The sequence below is a fragment of the Raphanus sativus genome, chromosome 4 (genome assembly GCF_000801105.2).
Source record: "Raphanus sativus cultivar WK10039 chromosome 4, ASM80110v3, whole genome shotgun sequence".
NCBI classification, from domain to species: Eukaryota; Viridiplantae; Streptophyta; class Magnoliopsida; order Brassicales; family Brassicaceae; genus Raphanus; species Raphanus sativus.
Genome location: NC_079514.1, coordinates 2761067 through 2780306, shown reverse-complemented (window position 1 = coordinate 2780306; position 19240 = coordinate 2761067). Strand labels below are relative to the sequence as shown.

At 36.8% G+C, this 19240-nt stretch overlaps 2 protein-coding genes across 3 annotated transcripts; both read right to left on the bottom strand.

Annotated features, from left to right (window-relative positions):
* Window positions 1–1010: 1010 nt before the first annotated feature.
* LOC130511900 (myosin-15-like) lies at window positions 1011–12575 on the bottom strand. Of its 2 annotated transcripts, none has more exons than XM_057009751.1 (38): window positions 12241–12575; window positions 11984–12133; window positions 11401–11546; window positions 11149–11305; window positions 10938–10996; window positions 10287–10443; window positions 10056–10205; window positions 9835–9971; window positions 9602–9748; window positions 9410–9511; window positions 9155–9212; window positions 8968–9069; window positions 8323–8360; window positions 8111–8237; window positions 7853–8026; window positions 7606–7737; window positions 7363–7472; window positions 7098–7158; window positions 6823–7000; window positions 6408–6613; window positions 6114–6233; window positions 5928–6026; window positions 5629–5850; window positions 4784–4923; window positions 4593–4692; window positions 4370–4420; window positions 4178–4267; window positions 3816–3986; window positions 3586–3717; window positions 3252–3428; window positions 2805–2942; window positions 2551–2621; window positions 2354–2453; window positions 2219–2275; window positions 2076–2132; window positions 1886–1966; window positions 1710–1795; window positions 1011–1403 (listed from the first exon to the last, which is right to left on the bottom strand). In XM_057009751.1, the coding sequence occupies exons 1-38, from the start codon at window positions 12364–12366 to the stop codon at window positions 1253–1255; spliced, it is 4560 nt and encodes a 1519-aa protein (XP_056865731.1). In that variant the 5' UTR covers window positions 12367–12575; the 3' UTR covers window positions 1011–1252. The 2 variants fall into 2 exon arrangements, with proteins under 2 accessions (XP_056865731.1, XP_056865730.1); XM_057009750.1 differs by having other exon boundaries at window positions 4370–4432; window positions 12241–12574.
* Window positions 12576–13679: 1104 nt separating this feature from the next.
* Window positions 13680–19041, bottom strand: LOC108833272 (F-box/LRR-repeat protein 15). Its single transcript, XM_057009025.1, is given in 19 exon segments — window positions 13680–13956; window positions 14072–14158; window positions 14285–14348; window positions 14422–14873; window positions 14962–15160; window positions 15245–15405; window positions 15489–15641; window positions 15750–15920; window positions 16015–16114; window positions 16227–16315; window positions 16437–16535; window positions 16627–16897; window positions 16989–17127; window positions 17130–17185; window positions 17267–17366; window positions 17776–17908; window positions 17992–18202; window positions 18297–18666; window positions 18795–19041. Coding segments are annotated over 18 exon segments (2916 nt in total). The 5' UTR covers window positions 18644–18666; window positions 18795–19041; the 3' UTR covers window positions 13680–13872.
* Window positions 19042–19240: the final 199 nt, after the last annotated feature.

Sequence of the window (19240 nt, the reverse complement as noted above, 5' to 3'; positions counted from 1 at the left end):
ATCATAATATCAGGAAAATATTCTGAAAAACATTAAATATGATTTAAAACAAAGTTTCAAATTGTGTCTTGTAATATTCAAATTGGTTTCAAAATGTGAATTGGTCACCAATCTATACTATTAAAATACAAGCATGTTTTGGATTTTTACTCTTTTTACCCCTACCGAAGAATCTTTCCTTTGTATTCATTAAGGGTATTATGGACATTCTGCACCAGTTTCTTCTTAATTATGTTTTGGTTTGTCATTAATCACTGATTTCCTAATTTAATTTCGGCCTGCGATTATTTCTTTGTTTGATACTGCATCGATTATTTCCATGTTTGATACTGTTATTAACCACCGGTTTTCTAATTCTAAAATTATTAATTTTGACAACAATCATTATCATTTAGAAAGATTTTGAAAAATATAAATATATTTTAAACAAATTTCCAACTTATGATCACCGAATTTGTCTTATCATTAGAAAAAAATCACATTATTAAAAATACCGGGTTACAAACCGGTAATTCGTTCAACCACATGTCCGAGTCGGGTTTCAAAACACCGATTTAAACTATAAAACTGTTATATTGATTTATATTTAAAATATCTAATTCAAAATTAAAAACCTAAAAATACATGTACAATATAGTTTTAACCGAACATAAACCCGGATATAAAACACATATATGAGACAGGTTATATAAATGCATATACAAGACGGATTATATAAATGTGATTATATAAAATTTTCACCAAACATAAACCCGCGCTTTGAAAGCGCGGGTCAAAATCTAGTAAAAACATTAAAGTTCAAGTGGTTTGCCAAACTACCAAAAGCTCTAAACGACAAACCACTCTCGAAAGTATTCGAACACTTTGACATTAACAAAAAGTATCATCATATGTCAACATAGTAGTTGGCAACTAAATCTCGTAAGAATAAAGTTCTAAAAAGAAGCAAATGTGTAATGAAGAATGACAATGTATTAAAAAACGCAAATGTGTAATGAAGAATGACAATATTCAGAACTTCAACGAATGATGATTAATTAATTACTTAATACTGTATTCACAAAGATGTTCTACCATTTACAGTCCAAAAAGAGAAACTGACAAAGTTTTACAACTACAAATATTTCGCCTACAACATTTAGTAAAATTCTACAGTTACCAAAAGTCTAAGTTTCCATTGTTCATTTCTCAACATAGAGAAATTTGCAATACCAACTGATTTTTCTAATTTTACTGACGCCTAACTAATGCATCAAAGGATCTGCTTTGAGACTGAAGCTGTGGATGGTTTCTTGACGAGGGACAGTGCACAAGTATATTCTGATACAAACTTCGGTGCTTCTATTTCTGATGGGTCTAAAACTGGAATAGCCTTATCTATATCTTCTGCCGAGAAAGGAATGCTGCACACATACACACACAAAACTATACATTAATCTTTAAATTACGTTGAAGTTATGAGCGAGAAAGTTGATTAATGAGAGAAACTCTCAACCAAATGCCCAAAACCACACACTCGAAATGCTAAAAACTTCTTTCAGTCTACAAGGATTCTCAGAACTTAACATGCCTAAACCACAATTTTAAACCCTGGCCGAGCTAGAGATATAAACGTCTGTGTTTTTACTACCGTATTTCCATTTTATTCAACTTACGTATAAATTAAACTTGAGAGCCAACTTACTAAAAAAAAAGGAAGAGAATAATACCTCATATCATCATCCAGCAAGAATGAATTCGATGTTAATTTTTGGCTGCTATCCTTGTCAACAAGTACCCTCATTTGAGAAACCACCTACCGCACAAAGATGTGTTAAGGTGTCTTTCAATTGACATTCAACACAATTTAACTCCCACGACTAAAAGTTTTTTGACATCAACTCACCTCACTTGAGACACTTTGAGTTCCATATTTATCATCCCAGTACAGCGTACTTATTCGATATATTTGCCTTATTGTCAATGCCTGCAATTGAACAAAAAGCGCCGAGTAGTTTTGGTGAGATTTCAAAAGTTTTACGGCCAGGAAGCATAAGGAAAGAAGCAAACGGAAACCATAGAAAATGTTGACGTACCGGGCATAGATCCTGACTGATTTCATCCAGCGATTTTTTTCTTTTCTGGTGTATAACCTTAGATAAAATGTAAACCAATTGAATACAAGTTCCATTACAATAAAAAAAATGACTTCTTTATCAGAGAAGAAGATGAGTTTTACCAAGAATCCAACAGCTTGTCTAATGAAACTTAACTCCTGCCAAGATGTTCCTGAAAACTGCATTCACAAAATTTTAGATCACGGATGACATCCATCCATCTATGAAGCAACTAAGGAGTATATAACATGGTTTACCTCCTCCTTGACACGGGCTGTCCACTTCTCCAATTCTGTAATCCCAGATTTCACATATTCCCCATTTGAAAATGTGCAACATTCACGTCGAAGGAGAAGACTGAAAAAAAAAGTTTTGGATTATAGATATGCAGAAAACAAAATGTAATTTGCGCTTAAGCAATAAAGCAAAGAACTGGAATTAAGATCACATCTACCTGTTGAAAAGTGATAGGTTGATAAATGAGAAAACCTGAGTCACAAGCTTGCGAATGAAAAACGAGGGCACCTACCAATATACAAGAATCAAGTTTAGAAAATAGAACAATGTAGATATTTCTAAAACACGAGAAATCATGGTACATGAACATTCTAATTCCTAATCCTCGAATGTGGAGAAAAAGGAAAATCACAAAGTAATTACTAAGTCTACGACAATAATTAGGTAATTGAAACTATGGGATGTGCATACATGGTTTTCTCGTAGGCGGGACATGAGAGAATCCAAGAATTTGAGTATATTTTCCCATTGACTACTTGGAAATTGCTGGGGCACACCGTTTGGTGATCTAAAGGATTTTCCAGCAGTCCCTCGTGAAGCCTTGGGTGCCTTGAGAATCATCAGAGGAACACTTAAAAAGTTATAACATATTTCCACCAAACTTTTCTGTATTTTGTAACTAAAGAGATGGAATCTCTACCACAGCTAGTAGAATATACAAAATTAATAATCTATCATCATCAAATTGCAATTTTTAGGAATATAAGGTACGATCAAATCAGATCTTATAAGACCAAATGGCGGTAAATGGGTATTTTGATGCATGTTAAAAGACTAAGCAGTATGGTATCCAATCAATAATTCAGAAAAGCATTATCAAAGATGTTGAATATCATCTACCAACTTTCGGACTCTCACCTGAATGCATAATCCAAGAAGCGGTGATAATTCTTTCTTCACATTGTCACGAATTAGACCATAAATCTTCTCCACGCATGCTGTCAGATGCTGTTTAAATAGTATTGCTGGATATCTTGCTTCTATATGCGGAACACCATCGTCAGGTCCATTAATTTTGAAAGGAGACTTTACTCCCTGGTAAGCAAGAAACAGAACATCAGTGAAACAAGTTAGCACGCAATTTCTGAATCTCAATAAACAATAGACGATTAGAATTTAGATTTAGCCATTTCAATTCCATATAAATGAAACTTGCAAACTACTCTCAACTGGAGATATCAATTTAACTCACATATGCCGCCCTCCCAGAACGCTGAGCACTACCATTTACAAAACTATTTGTCCGCAGATTTCTCTGCAAGAGGCATAGAAGTGCTGAAGAGTTTGAAAGCCAATATGGTAATACACTGTTTTCATCTCCACCCTGAAATAAACATAAACCACAGAAGTAAATAATAACATAAAAGGGTTCGTATCATTTTGTCTAATTTGGAAGAAAGTTGTTACAAGATCAAGACTCACCTTAAGGGCTTCATTAATTCCCTCGATAATGATGTTAAATATGGCTGTGCTCTCAGATTCAAAGGCGTGCCAGTGCAGAAGACATTTGTATATCACACAAGCAGCCAGGGGCTTATCATCACTGAATCCCAAATTTTCCTTGATACATCTGGAGAGCAATTCGTGGATCTCCTGCAATAGCATTGAAGTGGTAACTTATGTCAAAACCCACTATCTACTTTAGCTAACAACAAGAAGGCTCTATATGAGAAGAAAGGAAAAAAGAATTTGACATAATACAAACATATTGATTAGAACATGATACAATCAGGTCAGGAAAACCAGTTTCTTCATTCACAATGAAAGTGGCAGTTAATGTTTACCACGTTTTTTTCTGCAGTGAATTTGGATCGACGTGACTCTGACTGGCTATGTGAAAATGGCATGATGCGTTTTGAAGGCGTGGGTGTCTCCTGTATATATCACTGGCATAATTAGGGTACTCATTTTCAAGCATTTACAATCTAGAAATGAAAAGAAAGATACAGGTAACGAAAAAAGAAGTAGTTACGTACGAAAACAGATGTCCTGTCAATCTGAGCTGGTACAACAGCACTAGAGTGTTTCTGTTGAGGAGACTGTAATAGTGAGCAGATGGTAAGTAAAGCCAAAGAGATCAGGATGACAATTAGTTACAAATACATGGTTCAAACGATTAAGATATCCAGTAACAGAGTGTATACTTTCGTACATGCATATAACAAAAAGTGCAGTAGAGAATAGTAAAAGATCACATACTTCACCAAGTATCCGTCCTAGTCTCTCTGGGGATATACTAAAAGTCTTCTGCCTTAAGACATGGTTCTCGTTCTCCAGGTGAGAGAGTTTTTCCTCGAGGCTGAATAAAAACACTCAATAGGAAAAAAATAAGTATACCTGTTAGACACAAACCTAAACTTGACTTGAGAAAAAGACCTGCAACTACATACCTTTGAACACTCGTCTGGAGTTCAGAACATCTATTATCAGCTTCCTTCAACTTCTGTAGTGTGTTATTGCAATCCGTCTTAGCACTGAGTAGCTCCTTCTCCAGAACAAGATTCTTCTTTTCCAAGGAATTCATCGAATTCTGTGATTAAAAAACGTTAGCAAAAACCGATGAACAACCAAGACGACAGAATTTGGGTCTCTATGCAAAGGGTGAAAGCATCATTAAAAAGATACCCTACAAATAGAAGAAGCAGTGAACAAAGAAAAGAATAAGGCATACTAACCAAAGATTTACTCACTTTTGAGATCATTTCTCAGAAATCTTACTGCGTTTTCAAAAATGCAATATATATATATATATATATATATAGGATCAAGTTAAAATTGTCCATAACCAACTTGTGGATAGCCAGAAAACTGTATATACTTCAAATCGCAGTCACCACTCTTTAAGCACAGACTGGAGAATATAGAAGATTTTAAAAACATGACCAACCAGCAGGTTAACTAAATCATCATTGTGGTTGACCCAAGGGAAGAGACTCAAAGACTCTTTATGACCAAAAAAGCTGAGTAACTTTTAACACACCACCAACAAACCAAAATGTACGAGGCATCAACTTACAAGAGACACGAGTCTTGTTTCTACATTCAAATATCAGGTGTTGCAAATTTCTACAGATTTTAAAGTCTTTGCTTATCAGCCAAAGAGAAAGCCAAGTAAATTTCAACTTAAAGAAAAACCAACGATAGAGAACGGATCTCTTTAAAAGGTATTCCCAGTTCACGACCATGACAGAACAAGCTCTTAACATGCAGTCAATTTAAAGAAGAGGAAAATTACCTTCAACAGAGTGTTATCTTTTTCCAGTTCAACCATTCCATTAAGTTCTCTTTCAACAGCAGCCTTCTCCTTCATGGATATGTCTAGTTGCTTTTGAAGTACTGCATTCTTATTGCACTCATTAATGGTAGCCAGCTTAGCTGCATCTAGTTTGATGCTGAAGGATTCTAATGTTTTCTGAAGCTTGGATATTTCACCTGACTTGGCCTCCTCACCACTTGTCTGAATGTAAAGCACGTTTAGTTATTTACTCTGTTTCAGGGATCAGTACTATACAGATAACAAAATTGGCAACATACTCGCAATCGTTTCTCAAGCTGTAACCGCCATTCAAGATCTTCTAACCGCTTCTCAAGTTTAGTTTTGGCTAATCGCAAAGAACCTGCTTCATTAGCTGCCTGCGCAACATCGATTTGCATATTCATCCTTTGAGTGATAGGTAGCTAATTGATAAAATCCTGCTCTAAACCATGACTAGAACATACCTGTTTAAGTTTTCTAAACTCTCTCTTCGCCAGCTTCTGCCGCCAACAACATTGAATAGCAATGATAGAAGATTGGCGGTGCCTGAATGCTGTGCGAAACTTATGCATTCTCCAACGAGCCTAAGATATTTAAAATATACATAATATTAAACAAAATGAAATGCATTAGAGACTGAAATGATGAATGAGGTCATATCAGGAAACTAAAAGAAAATATATCACCCTATGTAAGAAATTAATACGACAAAAAGTGTAACACATAATGTATCATATGAACTTGGAGATCCTACGTACCTGAATGAGAGAAGCAGCTCTGTGCTCTTTCTGATGAGCAAACTTTAAACGAGCTGAGTCAGCACGGATGCACGACTGTATTACTAATGCAGCCGATACAAGTTTCACATATGCACATCTTGACAGCCACCTGCGCGCATGCTTTTGTACCAATACTGCTGCCGCTGCATTCCTTCTGGCGGCATAGGCATTTCGGGACAGGCATCCTTGCCAACGGAAATTATTTTTATTTTTATTAGGCTTAGAAATGAAATAAATACTAGTGCCCACAATTTTCACGAAAGATGCATATGGACATGTTAAACAAAAGAAATTAATAAATAGTTTTCGGAGAGTAGGTGTCACGTATCTGAAAACGACCACAAAATTTCGAATGCAAGAGAATAAGAAGAATAATAGTGAATGAGAAAGGCACCTCTACAGTATGCTTGAATAGAAATTGCACAAGCCCGGGCAGCGATGAAGTTTTGATGCGCAACAAATGTTCTTAGTCTTCGCTGAATGAGTTTTGCAGAAGTATCAAGAACTTCAGTCCGCCTAGAGTCCAAAATGCCAATTTGACCAGCTCTAAGGAACACTTTTGTTCTTCCTAACTGTGAAAGATGATACAAATATCAACAAATCGATATCTAACAGAGAGTCATGCATTAAAGAAAATCCTTTGTTCATAGAGACCACCAAGAAGCATACCTGATAATTCCCCAGACCTAACTTTCTCAAGATTTTCTCGGTAAGTGCCTGCTCATCATTGCTGCAAATAATGTATATATTAACAAATTATTTCTGCTTGGCAATAAGTTCAATGCAGGATATAGATTCTATCTGGCCGAAAGCTACAAAATAATGCTTAAGTTTTATCTATTTTTTGCCGCAATCAAGCGGTCACAGAAACATGTCAAATAACCTTTACACAGGTTCACACAGTTGCAAGGAATCATACATCAAATATGCGTACCTCTCATCCATGAATTCTGGGGCTAGCAGACCAAACCGATCCACAAAGTCTGAATAATTCCTTCGTGTGGGATACCCTGCAAGACTAATCCGAACAGCTTCCAATACTCCCTATCAAATTGTGAAATACAAGACGTTATCAAACTAGCCATTGAAAAAAAAGCTGAAGGTTTCTCGCATTGTATATAGACTACAACTACCACAGAAAACGTGAAAAAGAACTAAGATCACATAATATACTAACCCCACAACGAAGTTGATGTAAAACACTAAGATTCTCAAACTTTTGAGGTCTGTTGAGTGTGTTTGGCTTCACACAACGAACATAGTGAGGCTCCGTTTTGCTGAGAGTTTCCATGAGGGCTTGAAGTTGTTGCTAGAATCAAATTTAATGATCAAATCAACGATTGGGTTCACGATCTGTTCTTAATATATACAACTTTCATAACAGAGTATCTTGCAAAGAGAAATAGCTGGACAGTTTTACCGACCTTAAATCTGGAAGACACGGAAGAAAATTTGTAAGAAGACCTGGCAGACTCCTCTGGCGCGGAGGCAAAAAGTCCAGCAACAAAGGGGCATCTTGAGGAAGATAACAGATTGCAGTGTTCCACTATAGTATAATCACGATTTTTATCCAGAAAGGTTTCAGTCTGGTAAGTAACCTGCAGAAATGGAATGGGAGAAATTCATTGGGATTTGAAGGAAACCAAAAAAAACATTAAGCTTTGTCCTAGAGAAAGACTTGCTTTGCCAGCATAATGAGAGAGAGTAAAGTCCGTCTCTGAAAACTTTGTCTTCTCCAATCTCGGATGAATTTTAAAGTTCTGGAACAGCTTCATTGAAAATGACTCATGTGTTGATCTAGGAAACATGCTGCATAAAAGCAGACAAAGATAGGTTAGCGCACAAAAAGAGCATACGTATTGTGAAGACTCAAGATGAGACGAGAATATTGTACCAAGCTTCATCCAACAGTGCAATTACCCCAATAGGTTTCTGCAGGTAGCAAAAATATCAAAGTTAGAATCAGAGGACGATAGATAAGTTTTGCTGTCATGTCTGCTTGATGTTCACAAAACAAAAAAGGAACACAATGCTTGAGGCTGGAACCTACAACAGAAACGTTGAAAAGACACTCTATTATTAAGTTTCACCATACCAACATGCAATAAAACTATCAATTGATGAAGGAAATGTCTTCTAACTAAGTTTTCGTATTCTTGCAGTTGTAAACTGGATCATTTATCGTCTACATTCTATGATGGGAGTAAAAATGGCATCATACTAAACAGACGTGTGTGAATGTATTCGCCACACTAACACAATATCATCAAACCCCACTAACTCTTTAGAATTGGCACGATGTAATAAATTACCCTGTTTAAAAGGTGTTGAATTCTATTCCTCGACAATTTGAGAAATTAGTAGTAAATAAATAAAAAGACATGAGAATTCAAAACAAGGTACTATAATCAAACTCACTGAATGTGACAAAAAAACTTAACTGAAGTTTTGAGACAAGTTTGAGAGATCACAAAGGTTAAGGGGCGAGAAACTGGAACAGAGTCTTTAATATAAATCTAACTGACATGGAGAAATGTACCTTCTCTATAAGGTCCACGACATCCTGGTTGTCAATAAACTCAATAAAACTCCAATTGATCTCTTCTTTTCTGTACTCATCCTGCTCCATCTTAAATACATGCTGAAAACAGAGCAGGGATCATAAGGAGAGGAAGGAATGTCCCTAAAATCTGATAAAACCTTTGAGAATGATTCGCCTATATTACCTCATTGAAATGCAGCTGAAGCTTTTCATTTGCAAAATTGATGCAAAATTGTTCAAAACTGCAACGTGCAAACATGTATTGGGTTTTCATTTTTAGATATTGTTTGGGTGAAAAAGGTATATCAAGCAATCAGAAAGGCACCAGCCCAAACATAGTTACACAGTTCTAAACATGATGCACCAATAAACTCTCAGTGAATAGAGCTGGGAAAAGATATAAACAATTATTTAACTAATTTAACAGATTAACGCTAACCTGTTACTCTTAAAGCATTCAAAGCCATAAATGTCCAGGACTCCAATTTGAAAATGGGAGTTTGGATCTTGCCCAACAGACCTATTAATTTTATCTACCAACCTGACAGTAGCGTAAATTAAAAGGTTTAAACACAAGTGTAATGCATTAACAAATATCCACTCAATAAAGAATGAAGCATATGAAGCAAACCAGTCAAACAGACGGGCGTAAACAGTCTTCGCTAGTGCATCCCGGCTAATAACAGCAGCATTACAGTCGAGTGCTTTGATTATGGTACCTTCACGGGTCAGAATTGTACGTGTGCAGAGAGAAGCAAGTAAAAGATTTGCATCACACCTGGTTAATTTTGCAGAATAAAACAATTATACAAGATATCTCTTTGTACACCGAAGTATTGGTACTAATCAGAGTATTCCATGTACCTGAAAAGATCAGCAGCCATCTGCAAATGATTTCTAGATTCATGATCCTTTACTACTGAAGAATCATGTTCTTTTCCCGAGGAAAACTCAACATTTCCAAGATGCAGAATCGCAGCAAGCGTGCGGAATATCCCTTCCTGATAAATTGTAGGGACAGTAAGCAAGGACGATCAAAATTGACAGAAGAAAAATATATTACATCCAATTAGAAGTCAGAACACCTGCTCATCGTGACTTATGCCCACAATATCCATGGCCCTCCTTGTATTCTTATACTCTTCTGCGTTGCTTACTCCCTCCAGGTCATAGGTCTTGCTTTGATTGAGATAATGAAATTGATGTGGATTGCTTAGTTTGTATTTTTCAGCGTCCTATACCAAACAAGAACATTAATAGATAAGAGAACCGAAACCAATATCTTATGACACGTATAAAGAGCAGGAAATAATTACACTCCCAGAAGCGCAAAGCTGATAGAAACAGTGATAGTTCCTCTCAGGGTCTGTTATGCGGACTACACGTGATCTCTCCAGAAGATACGTTCTGATTGCTGCACCAGATATTCTACCATTTGCGTCAAATTGGATTTCCACAAACTTCCCAAAACGGCTGAAAACAAACCAACATTCAGTAGTTTGGTCAGTAAACCCGTCAAACTAAGGAATCTTAAAATATAACTAAAAAGCTAGAGCAATACAAAATAACTGCAGCTAAAATGCCATATGAATTCAATGTTTGCAAAATAAGATTCCATTAATGACTAATGTTCTATACATGTGAAATGAACAGGAAAAGAAAACCTAGTTCCTCCCAGTAGCATTAAGACTGTTACCATACTTAACGTACAAGGTGTAGTTTAATAAACCAAATATGCATTTCACATTGGTACAACTACAAGGGGTTATAAAGTCTTAATGCAATAACTTATCTATAAACCATCTATCTGAAGTAGAGCTACGACCGTACTTAAATAAAAGGGTTAATAAACCACTTAAGTTTACAGTTTCAGTACAAGAAGATACTGGTTTCTAATCATTTATTAAGATACCATCATGAAAAAAAATTGTTGACGAAAGACATAAAAACAAAACTCCATAACCCACCTGGAATTATCGTTTCTAACTGTTTTCGCATTCCCAAATGCTTCCAAGAGAGGATTTGACTGCAGAAAAGAATACTTATATTAGATCAGTCGCAAACAAAGAAAGTCAGACATGATCGCCTAAAATTTATTTGCAAATAGATACCAGAGGGAAAGTAAAAGACATCTTTGAAAAAGGATAAAAGCTACAAATTGTGTGAGCAAGATCTTACTTCAAGCACTTGCTGCTCAACACTTCTATTATCTTCAGCAGCACGTCCACCAACATATGTAAGATACTGCATGATTAGTTTAGTTGTCTCAGTTTTTCCAGCTCCACTTTCACCGCTAACGAGTATAGACTGACTTCGCCTGTCGTCAATCATCGCTCTGAATTATGAAGCATACATGCGGTTAATTGGTTAACGTGACAGAGAGTTAACAGCTAAGAATGTCAGAACAAGTAGGTAAAAAGGGTGGACCACCTGTATGCAACTTCAGAAACTGCAAAAACATGAGGACTGAGCTCACCGAATGGTGCTCCCTTGTACTGCTCCATCATGTACCCATTGTAGAGATGTGGAAGCTTTTTAAACGGATTAACAGCGATAAGAATGCTTCCAGTGTATGTCTGCAAAAGAGATAGAGCGTCGTTGTAAGAAGATACAACATTCCGGAACAGGAATAGACTGAAGTTATACCACAAAAATAGTTCCAAACAAGTAGTATGATCTCAATACGGACATAAATAAATGAAAGATCAAGCTGCCACCAAAATATTCAAAGGGCAAGCCAGCATTCACATCAAAAAAATCTAGCCGAGTGAAAACCCATACGGAACATAATTGCTTTCCCCAATTACATAAGGAAACTAAGCTTTACCAAAGAGAAGAGACCTAAATGCATACTTCACAGATAAATTTTAAGTCTTCCCCATACCACCACAGTATCGTAGACGAAACTGGACTATAGTTGCGGGACCCTAGGCAGTATGAAAAAGCTAGAACCCAAGCTGCAATTATACTCACGCAAGACCAATCCACAAACAAGAGTGAAAAGAGAACTCACGTAGATATCATTGAGAGTGTATCTCCTCTGAAGATTGTAAAGCACACCAGCCTCGTGCAAGTAAGTCAGCTTAGTCATATCATCCACTCCATTATGCTCCTCCTCCTCCTCTGGATCCCTCCGAAACACCTTCCCCGAGGAGACGAAGACCTAAGCCACCCCGAAATTAAAGAAGCGGCAACAACAACGGATAAGGCGAAAAAGAAAGAGGAGACGACGCAGAAGTTTTTTCCGGTTAATCAATCAATCAATCAAACCTGCTTTCCGGTGGAAGTTTCGACATGGACATTGTTTCCCGGAGAATCGAGAACTTCGCCGGCAATCCAAGCGAAATCCTTATCCTCCACCCAAACCTTGTCGCCCCTCCGCAGATTCGATTCCATTGGAAGACAAATCAATCTCTAACTGAACTGAACTTAACTTCTGATGAGCTCGAAGAGAAAACCCTAGAGGATTAGATTGGGGCGACGCAAAGAGGCACAGCGATAGAGAGAGAGATGAAGAGAGCGCGATAGATAATTTTTCAAATTTCAAGTGAAACTATTGAAACCCTAAGGAGAGCGAGTCGGAGAGAAGACGGTAATTACTGCTGCAAACAGTTTTTTTTTTTTTGGTTTAAGTTAAACTGCAAGTGTTAAAAATGTAAATAAAAAATAAAAATTTACTTCCCGCCATCACGGATCGCATTCGCATATAAAAGAAAAAGACAGCTCCAGACAGACAAACAAAAAACATAGAAAATGTCGAGTTAAATTGTTTTTAGTTTAAATAATCAAATATGTTTGGTGTAACATGATCAATCCTGCCAAAATTTAGCCAAAAAAAATGATTATCACTCGTGAAATCATTTATTAAATCAAGGTTGTACTCTTAGATCATACATTTATAAATAGAGATCAAAACTATCATGATATACAGATGCTAATCAAATGGTGATGAAACATGAAACAATTAAAGCTGTAAGCAAATAATCGGTTTTAAACACTATGTATAAGATGGTGTTCAAAAAAAAAAAACACTATGTATAAGAAAATATAAAATATTATTTATTTATCTAACCAAAGTTTTATCAATAAAATAATAATCTGAAATATAACACTAATAATTTTTATAAAAACTGAAATCATAATATAATAGTAAACAAAATTGACTAAACATCAAATATTAAAAAAAGAATGAGTAAAACATAAAAAATCCAATTATTAAAAATTATTAGTATTTTCTAAATACAGTGTAATTATTGATATATTTCCTTTCCAACATAAGGATAGCAAATTTGATTATTCTTCTCCTAATTCACAATATTTTCTTCCTAGATCTATAAGATATATTTCCATTTGTTAGCCATAATATAATTCCATGTACAATATATTATTTCTTATACAACTTCAATATTATTTTTTAATCAAAATTTAGTTACAATATTTTCGTTATTTTCCTATAACAAAATAATTGTGTAACTGTACTTTTGTTTCTCTATAGTCTTAATGATTCAGATATAAGTAATCAAAACTGGTTTATTAAAGCGGCTGAAGATGAAAATGGCTGGAAAAGTTGATTAAATTCTAGGTATTAGCAGGTTCGTGTTTATTTTACTGCAGTTTTTGAATACACAATTGATACGAAATCTACTTTTCCAACTTCACAGCATTTTCGCGACTGCCAGGAATAATAGAAAAAGAGACAATAAATCAAATTCGTCAACGATTTTCTATATATTTTCAATGTTTTGAAGATTTTGTTCTCGATACACACATGTCCTTCTTATAGATCGAAGTTATTTTATACATAACATTTTTAGTCATAAAACTGAAATTTGTCATTTATAAGAAAAAAAATATTCCCATGCTCAATGCTAGTATATAATAAAACATTCCCATGCGCAATCCCTAATCTGCAAGATTTGGACTGCTGAAGACTCGCTTCAAACTAGGACACACTGCTCGGAACCTCGCCATGCTCACTGAGGATATCTGTTAATCACCAAACAAGACATGTTTTTCAAAAATTTAAAGTCTCTTATGAATCAGACATGGATTATTTGCTAAATTTTGATACTGAAGTAAACACTCCATATACTATCATTACCTTCGGACAGAAACGGAGATCCAGTGTCTCTAGTGAGCAGCATCCTGATATAGCTGCTTCAACTCCTGCTTCGTCCATGTTACAAGACTACCAAAAACAAAGGTTGGTATCAAAGTGTGTTTCGATCTACAAACAAGTACTGGAGCTAATAGATATCTATCTTTCACACATAAAGGCATAAAAGGAGGAGCCTAGTATAGGGCAAAAACGTACCTGAAGAAAGAGACTAGCCAATCTTGGGCAGGCAAGCTTCAGTACTTCCAGAGAGCAACAGTTGCTATGGAATAAAACCCAATCATTGATGAGAAATAAAGATCCAAGTCAAATAACAAATGGTAAATAATTCATACCTTAGATTAAGCAAGACCAGGTTTGAACAGGCAAGATCAACCTCCTTTAAATTGACCGATAGCGAAAGGTTCAGTGTTGATAGATGATAAAACCGAGCTGCAGGTGGTATCAGCACTTTTCTGATATTGGGGCAACCCACACAATTGAGGTTTTGCAGTAACCGGTTGGCTGTTTCAGCTGGTTCTTGAGTATTCTCACTCGAACTGTTTACACCGAAGTAATCAAATAGATGTACATTGGTTGAACCCCAATCGAGGTCATGCATATTAACACAGCCGTTCAAGCTCAAATGGGTCAAGTGTGTGCAGCACGCAAGCAGATCATCTATGGCAGTCTGACAGAGAGTTCCATAAGACAAGTCCAACTCTTCAAGTGCAGGTAAAGCACCTTCTTTGTATAGAGGCTCCAGTGATGTGTCAGTGAGATATTTGCAGGCTTGTAATTTGAGCACCTAAGCAATTAAATATGCAAATAAGTTATTATGGAAAGAATATTAAGTATATATGCTCTATTGCCGACAGTCACAAGGACTTAATTACCTTCAGTCGAGTACAGGACTTGAAGACAGGCTCCAAATTCATCAAGAAAGTGTACGATAAATCAAGAACAGTCAGATTTGGGAGCCCGTTCAAGGAAGACAAGCCATCAGAGCCAATGGAAGGGCAAGACATTAGCACCAGTGACTCAATTAGTGGGCAAGAAGCAGTGGTTGCCGACAGACAGTCATCTCTCAGTTGGCTGGAAAGGTAATCGTGAAATTTGTTTAGCAGCACTATAAAACCAGTCATGACGATGAATAGCCACACAAAAATAAATAATTACCCGCAGAAAGACGCATCCAAAGATGTTAACAGAGGACAAATGATGGATGCTTCAGACAGTACACCACAGCCTTTTAGTTCAAGGGACACCATATAAGGTGCTTCGATATTGAGCACACTCAATTTCGGACATATTCCTAAATTCAGAGACCGGAGCGCAACCTATTCACAACCAGAAGGGAGAAACAAGAAATCCATCAGTTAAGACAAAGTTAGTTATTTAAAATGAGAGAAGCAACACTCACAGGCTGGAAGAATGCAGTTTCAAGATGATCACATCCATCCAAACAGATCTGCTCTATGCGAGGGCACTTCAACTCAAGAGAAGTTACAGCTCGACACCCCACAAGGGAGAGACTAGCCAACGACGAATTGCAGAACCGCACATCCGTTAAGCTCTACAACATACAAAATTAGTTTAGCAACCATCAAATATATCACCCACTGCCTGTTTTCATTTCAATAAATTATGCACTGGCAAATGAACAGAAGAAACCGTATCACACCTCACAGTTGTCAAGAATTAATGATTTCAGCATTGGGCATCCACCATCATCACTAAATATTTCACAAACAGCGTTGGACAGTGATTCACAATCAGAGAGATCCACTTCTTGCAAGGACTGGCATTGCAGAACTAATGTTGTCAAGTTCTCCTGTTTCTGGAGAGCTAATCGCTGCAACCAAAATGAAGAGATATTAACAGGTTAATCAGATAAAAATTACCACTAGTGGAACTGTATTAACAAACCATGGTAACTAAGTGCATACTCGAAGGGAGTTGGAAGTGATTGTGATTCGGCGAAGCGCTGGACAGTTTGAAACAGTGATAGATGAAAGCATGACGCTTTGCAAGTTCAGCTCTGTGAATCTGTTAACACAGCGAATCGAGGACACTTGTTAGAAATGATAGCAATATTTTTTAAGGCGTAAATACTTATCACAATAAAATATGCAGAAAAAATCAAAGTTGAGGACTGTACTTGCGGCAATGGACTAGGCTTATACTCTGCAAACGGGAGAGATGCAACACAACAGATGTCAACAGATTGCAATTATCAAGCTCCAAAACCTGCAATATATGATATGTTAATACCCCAACTGGAAAGAGGATCTCTAGTAAAATGTTGTGAAAAAACGTGCATGTGTATGTGGGATTGGTAAAAAAAAAAAAAAAAAAAGCAATCACAGACCTCCAGCGCAGGACTATTAGCAATCCATGTCATAGATGCTGATGTTATACCCTCACAGCTATGAAGCTTGAGAACTGTCAACATGGGGAGATGTACTGACTTCAAAGAGACAAAGGGCAGACAAGTCAGAAAAAATAGTGCGAAACAGCAGAGTTGGGGAAGAAAAGTAACATCAGATAACAGGACCAACCTCAAGCGATATATTGGGACAGTATGAAGCATTAAGAATATGGAGACTCGCACAAGCCTGGGCTATTTCACGCAAAGTTTCATCACTGACACAGGAACAGTTAGAAACATCTAGTGACTCTAACTGAGGACAAGAAATGGCAGCTGAACGAATAGCAGCATCCAGGAGCTTATGGCACGAGGCTATATCAAGAAGTTGGAGGAGTGGACAGTTAAGCATCGCCTGTGACATGTTGCTTCTTTTTAATGACAAAGACCTGAGCTGTGGACACCTAAACGATAGAAAAATAATAATAACTGAGAATGACATACACATAAACGAATAAGAATGAATGAAATGAATTTATGGAAAAACAATTTCACCTGATAGACAAACGCATGACACGGCATTTTGTAATTTTAAGTTCACGTAGCCGATCATGACTCAGGTGTATTTCCTGAGCACCATTTCCCAGAATAGCATCATTTACAGTCAAGCTCCTTAACATATTACACTCCCCAATGCCTGGAAAAAGTTTTCACTGATATGACCTTTTCCCACAGTCAAGACCTCCAGATTCCTGAAACAGACGAAAAGATTGAGATGGATGTATATCAGCTTAATTTAAGAAACCATATCAGCTTTTAAAAAAAACAGATACCTTAAAGTGGTAGCTGCTTTCATAGCCAGAGCGTTAACAGCAGGAGTGCCATAAACATTCACTTCAGTGGCATTGGGATAGCGAAGACACATGTCTTCGACTGCACAGGAAGCAACGAAGTGTTATATTTTATTTATGTACGTTATGCCTTCCAGCTTATGGAGTAGTAAAACGGAAGAAATACAAGTTTAAGTAACACAGCGGAGGCATATTTTGGTGCTTATATTTTCTTTTAAAGGCCAATCTCATCATTAAAAAATGCAGAACCAATGCCCTCAAAGTCACAATTCTATTGATACTCTCACTGAAAATAAAACAAGTGTACAAGAGTACAAGACTCGATAAACCCACAATCAATCCTCCAATTCCTTCAAGGTTTACACAGTCAACATAAGATTTATTACGCTTTACAGGCATTATTAAAAAAAAAAAATATACTAACTTTGTTTTCTTCCAATGGCAAATAACAGAGAAGACAGCTTTAAGAAATGTATGGAAGAACAACTTACATTGCTCGATAGAAATCCTCGTATTTTCAAAGTTCAAGACCTTCCAAAATTCGTCATGAGAGCTAGCTACTCTCCACTGTCGACACACCATAGCAGAGCGACAGAGGTCGATGTGATTCAAGAACGAGAACACCTAACGAACAAAAAAAATATATTAAAAAAAAACAAAGAAAATGAATCGATGATAAATGAGAAGAAAAAAGAGCAACGTGGTACCATATGCAAGAGGTCATCAGTCAAATCAATATGAACTTCAAAATCTTCAGATTCAGAAGAACCGTTATCATCCCCCTCATCTTTCTTCCCATCTTTCCGACTATAATTCAAGATGAAATTCTGACAGAACATATCAGAATCCGTCCTAGAAGAAGCACCAAAACTCACACTTCTCTCCACCGACGAACCAGAGTTTCCACCATCACTGCAACTAATAAACTTCATAATCAGAATTACACAAAACAAACAAACAAACAAACAAACAAACACTAAAAAAAAACTAAAAAAAGAGTTAGAGAGCTCACGCAAGGCCACCAGAGTAGACTTTAGCACGTTTGTGAGACGAATCGTGATCAGCTTCCTCCATAGTACAATCCTCACCTTCACCTACAGCAGCATTGCTAGTCTCTCCTTGAAGAGGTAAATGATTGGAGCGAATCTCAGATAACCATAACTGCTCCTCCAATTCAGCACCCTCCTCCTCCTCCTCCTCAGTGTCCAGCATCTCGTTCAAGACTCCTACTTCCCTCTCGTTTAGATCAAAATCCACATCTTCGTCGTTGTTGCTGTTGTTGTTATCCATAGCCGATTGTTTCAGTCTACCTTCGTCGTCGTCTTCGTCGGTGAAGCAATCAAAACACCAAATCCTCATGCACCCCCAGAAATGGTCTCGATCTACCACATTAATCGAAAAACCCGATTAAGAAAGTTACTAAATTTGGAAGGCCCAGAATCAATTCGGATGGACTGGATCTCTGATTTGGGATTTAGAAGATGAGAAAGGAGAAGATCAAAAGGTTAACCTAGTTTAGATTAGGGTTTGAGAGAGAGAGAGAGAGAGAGGCATGGAGAGGCGAATCGGATCAGATCTTAGTAAGGAGGAGGCGTATTCTCGGATAAGCTCTACAGTTTAGAGAAAGTGGGACGGTGATAAGATTCCGGCGATTCGGGAGAGGAAATGAAAATATCGGCCAAGATGGAAAGAGGATGACGAAAATGGTAATAAACATTAAACAGCTCGGGTTTGTTCAGGGATGGCGTTCCAGAACGGTGCCGTTTAACATAATGGTCACTATATATATGTGCGCACGAGCGTAACCACTAGCCAAGACCGTTACTTCTTTTACCTCAAGCGTAGGATCTCGTAACCGTAGATAGCAAATAGTTCAGTTCAATGTGTAGAAGACAAGTCGACAAGTCTTGTTCTAAAGTATCGTCTGTCTTAATTACGCTTCTAATTGATAAATAA

Bases quoted from the DNA above. Each gene is read 5' to 3' on its own strand.
- LOC130511900 (XM_057009750.1), bottom strand. From the start codon at position 12,366: ATGGAATCGAATCTGCGGAGGGGCGACAAGGTTTGGGTGGAGGATAAG. The intron at 11,547-11,983 runs GTGAGTTCTCTT...TCTCTTTTGCAG, and splicing joins ACACTCTCAATGATATCTAC to ACATACACTGGAAGCATTCT. The intron at 8,238-8,322 runs GTACAATATTCT...GCTTTTATGCAG, and splicing joins GCACTGTTGGATGAAGCTTG to CATGTTTCCTAGATCAACAC.